Source organism: Brassica oleracea, chromosome C4 (genome assembly GCF_000695525.1).
Source record: "Brassica oleracea var. oleracea cultivar TO1000 chromosome C4, BOL, whole genome shotgun sequence".
Lineage (NCBI taxonomy): Eukaryota > Viridiplantae > Streptophyta > Magnoliopsida > Brassicales > Brassicaceae > Brassica > Brassica oleracea.
In genome coordinates this window covers 27,702,836-27,707,236 of record NC_027751.1, presented here as the reverse complement: position 1 = coordinate 27,707,236, position 4,401 = coordinate 27,702,836, and the positions used below count along the sequence as shown (strand labels likewise).

Below are 4,401 nucleotides of genomic sequence, written 5' to 3'. Positions count from 1 at the left end.
TCTGTGGTGGAGCAATTGGAACGTAGACGGCACATCCAAATGTTTTGATGTGGGACACGTCTGGCTCATGACTCGTTAGTAACTGGGATGGCGAATATCTATGCTCACTAGATGTCCTGATGCGAATCAGTTCTGCTGCATGTAATACGGCATGTCCCCACGCTGATACAGGGAGCTGAGACCGCATGAGCAATGGCCTGGCTATCAGCTGGATACGTTTAATGAATGATTCGGCCAAGCCGTTCTGCGTATGTACATGTGCCACGGAGTGCTCTAGACTTACCCCCATGGACATACAATAATCATTAAACGTCTGGGACGTGAACTTACCAGTATTGTCTAGACGTATAGTCTTTAAAGGAAAGTATGGAAAGTGTGCTCTCAGTCTTATTATCTGAGCAAGCAGGCGTGCAAATGCCATGTTCCGTGTGGACAGTAGACAGACATGCGACCATCTGGTCGATGCATCAATCAGGACCATGAAATATCTAAACGTCCCACTAGGTGGGTGTATTGGTCCGCATATGTCTCCCTGAATCCTTTCCAGAAAATTTATAATCTCTTTATTAACTTTGGCTGGTGACGGCCTAGTTATGAGTTTTCCTTGTGCACATGTTGCACATGTGAGATTGTATGGGACAACTCCTTTGAACGTGTGCCCTTGTGAATACATCATCAACTCTCTCATCATGTTAGTACCGGGATGGCCAAGCCGGTTATGCCATAAAGTGAAATTATCGCAGGCATTAGCCTCGATCATACTGACCTTTGCATATTATAGGCCAGTAGACATTGCAGGTAAGGTTTCTAGGATCCTTTTATAGCCTTTGGTGATCGAAATTATGTTAAGGAATTCTTTATTTCCTTCTTCCCATGTTTCAAGATGGAAACCGTTCAATCTTATGTCTTTGAAACTCAATAGGCTCCTTTTAGAGCTTGGGGAATACAAGGCATTTTTGATCTCTAGATGAGTGCCTTTAGGCATCAACACATATGCCTGGTCGTGACCTTCAATCAGGCCGGCTACACCTACAATGGTGTGTACGTTTGCACTTTGCATTGTGAGATTTAAGAAATATCTTTTGTCTCTAAGTATTGTGTGACTTGTGCCACTATCCACCACGAGTATGCTCATCTCACCATTCATTTCTATAAGTAAGATTTCATTTCTCAGAGACTTCAAAAACTTTCATTTATTAAAGTTGCAGAACACCGAAATTAAAAACACCAAATCAATCATAAAAACAATCATAAAACAATAAAAACAAGTCGTATCGAAAATTTAGTCTTTGAGACAATCAGAAGTCTCAAAATCGGTCGGCTAAGTACTTATCTCGACCGTTCGAGTAATTGTCACGGTTCCTGTATCCACCACGGTCTTTGCCGTGTGATCTCTTATCATTCAGGATGTAATTGCACTCGTTGGGATTTTTCTTTTCAACTTCATTTGCCTCTGGTAATGCGGCAGATCCGGCAGATCCGGCAGGTCTAGCTTCACTGTTCTTCATCAGGAGCTCATTGTTTGCCTCGGCCAGGAGCAGGCACGAGATCAGATCAGTGTATGTGGCGAAGCCTTTCATTCGGTACTGCTGCTGCAGGATTATGTTTGAGGAATGAAATGTAGAGAATGTTTTCTCGAGCAACTCTTCTTCGGTTACTACTTCACCACAAAGTCTCAACATTGAGACAGTCTTAAACAAGACCGAATTGTACTCATCCACTGACTTATAATCCATGAATCTTAGATTCTTCCAGTCATTTCTAGCTTTTAGAAGTAACACCGTTTTCTGGTGATCATACCTATGCTGTAAAGCATCCCAAAGCTCTAGTGGATTTTCCATCGTAATGTACTGATCTTTTAGACCTTCAATGAGGTGATGGCGTATAATACTTATAGCCCTGTACCGATTCTTGTCGGTCTCATTGTTGTCCTTGATGATTGTATCACCAAGACCTTTTGACCTTAAGCTAATCTTTGTATCTAGCGCCCACTGCAAGTAGTTATCTCCGGAGAGATTAAGGGCTGCGTAGTCTCTATTTGAGATTTTCGACATTTGAATCACATCATCATTTCAATTTAGGTTCATAATGTGATCATGTGGCCGCATGGTATAACAAGCTCGGCCACAAACTTGTCTTACGCATCTATGAGAAAACAATCAATCTAATCGACCATGGTGCGAACAAACAAGCCACACGGCCATATAGTCAAGCAATAGGATCGGACGTGTAAATCTAAATTGACCATGGTGCGAACAATCCTAATATTTGATTCAATACAATCAGATTCGAATTCATATGTTTTCTACATGCTGGTCGATTTCATTAATCAATATGAATGCAATTTCAATTCAGATTTATATGTAATGCAATCAACCTTAACAATTAGATTTATGAATTTAGGGTTTCAACTTTAAAACTAAGGCTGCCGGTTTTAATTAAAGGTTTCAAGGCCTTTAGGATTTCAAGTTCTAGATAGATTACTTCAATCAATCTAACAATCCTAAAACCTCAAACATCAAACATTCAATCAATAAAAATCGAATTCAACTCTTTAGGGTTTAGGATTTCGATTCCAAAACTTAGGGTTTCTCAAAATCAAATCAGGAACAATCAATTCAAGTTCTAATGAATCGATTTCTATCTTTCTAGTTTAAGAGATTGTCGATTTTAATCTTGTAGGTTTTAGGGTGTTTTGATCAAGATCAAAGTTTCCATAATTATGGATTAGGGTTTCTTGATCAATCTAGGTTCTCAGATTAAGTTTATACCTTTGTTTGTAGGGGATTTAGAACCGGACCACCTTTAGAGAGAGAGAGAACCGATCAGATGCAATCGGGTCGCGGATGGGACGATCGCGGGCTGGAGGCGTCTCGGCTGCGAACTGGACGGAGATCGGGTCGGATGCGTTCGCGTCTCAGGTGTGGATCGCGAACTGGACGGTTCTTCTGAGCTGGAACGTGATCTGAGAACTTCTAGGATTCAAGAGGGATCAACTGAGTTCTTGAATGAACTAAGAACAAGATTAGGGTTTTAGGGTTTTTGGTTGTGGTCGCCGGTTTTGGCTTTTAGGGTTAGAGGTTTTGATTTGTCTCAGGGATCTAGAGACGATCGTGCTGATAACGTGTTGTAAAAGAATGGGGAATTGTTTCTGTGTGTTATTAATGAGTAATAGAGGTTCCTTATATAAGGATTACAAAGTATAGGAAAAATGAAATTATCCAAAACCTAATACAACATGAAATAGGAAAAGATCTAAAACAGATAAATGGAAAACGTCCTAAGATCTAAAGTCGGCCAAGCCATAGCCGACTCTCTCTCCTCTTGGACGCCGACTCTCTCTCCTCTTGGACAAGGCCACGGCTGGGCCTAGACATGGTCATTAGTTATGGGCCATCCACGTAATGATTTATAACACAAACACCTAAACTTCTCGGTTGAAAAATCAAAACTGAGTAAGAAATCTTCTTCATATTCTTTTTCGGCAATCCAATAAATATTACCCTTCAAAGACACTGCCTTTGATACTATGGTGCACTTTTTGGGGACCCCGTCATTTAGATCCCTCCACGAATGAGACTCAAAATCATATATTCCACAGTCAACAAGTTGACGTTCTAGGCCACACCTATCCCAGCTGTACCTCAAGATTTTATAGGTTTGGCAAGACTTGTTATTTTCGTATCCAAGAACAAACTCGGAGTTACCCTTGTAACGACCACTGTGTGGGATCCACCTGTTTTGCCCAGTACAAGGGTTCCAAACCACGAGTCTAAAGTTCCCGGTGGGGCATAACAATAACCCGCTGCAGTGAAATATTTTACATATCTCAATTTGTTGAGAATAATGGAAATCATTGAGGTTCAGCAACGTTTGTGAACCAACAACGTTGTCGTCGTAAACTCCGTCGTGGTCTACAGTCATTGAATAAACCTTTGAATCACTCAACATGAGGACCATACACTGCTTTGCTGCTTTCTCCAAGTGCTTTTTGATGAAATCTTCATCTTTGAATAAAGCGTTGCATCGCTTGCACGTAATGCGTAATTGTCTCAGAGATCTGGCTGGAATTCTAGAAAGTATCTCAACTACCAAATCCGATGGTAGATCGAGCAATCTCAATGATTCTCTTGTCATCATCTCTCAATGAATTAGAAGAAGGCGATAGGTGGCTTGTTTATTAGAGAACTAGGGTTTTGACTTTCACTTTTGCCCTTCCCAGGCTTATATAGACAGACTTTCGCTTAAAAATATTGTACTCTTTTTCTATTTTTTTTTAACATCAGTTTTTTATTTTCCTTTGTAGATTATATATTTACTAACTTTACATAAAACATATTACAAAGGAAAAAAAACAATATTTTAAAACCCTATGCGAGCGCTGAACCGAATTTACTTCCT

General features: G+C 40.3%; 1 protein-coding gene across 1 annotated transcript in view; it reads right to left on the bottom strand.

Moving 5' to 3' along the window:
• LOC106341556 (putative F-box protein At3g17500) overlaps positions 1–4,140 on the bottom strand; it is a 6,973-nt gene extending 2,833 nt beyond the window's left edge. Inside the window, exon 1 of the mRNA XM_013780295.1 lies at positions 3,419–4,140. Within this exon, the coding sequence (XP_013635749.1) occupies positions 3,419–4,140 (722 nt within the window). The remainder of the gene's footprint in view (positions 1–3,418) is intronic.
• Between the last annotated feature and the right edge of the window lie 261 nt (positions 4,141–4,401).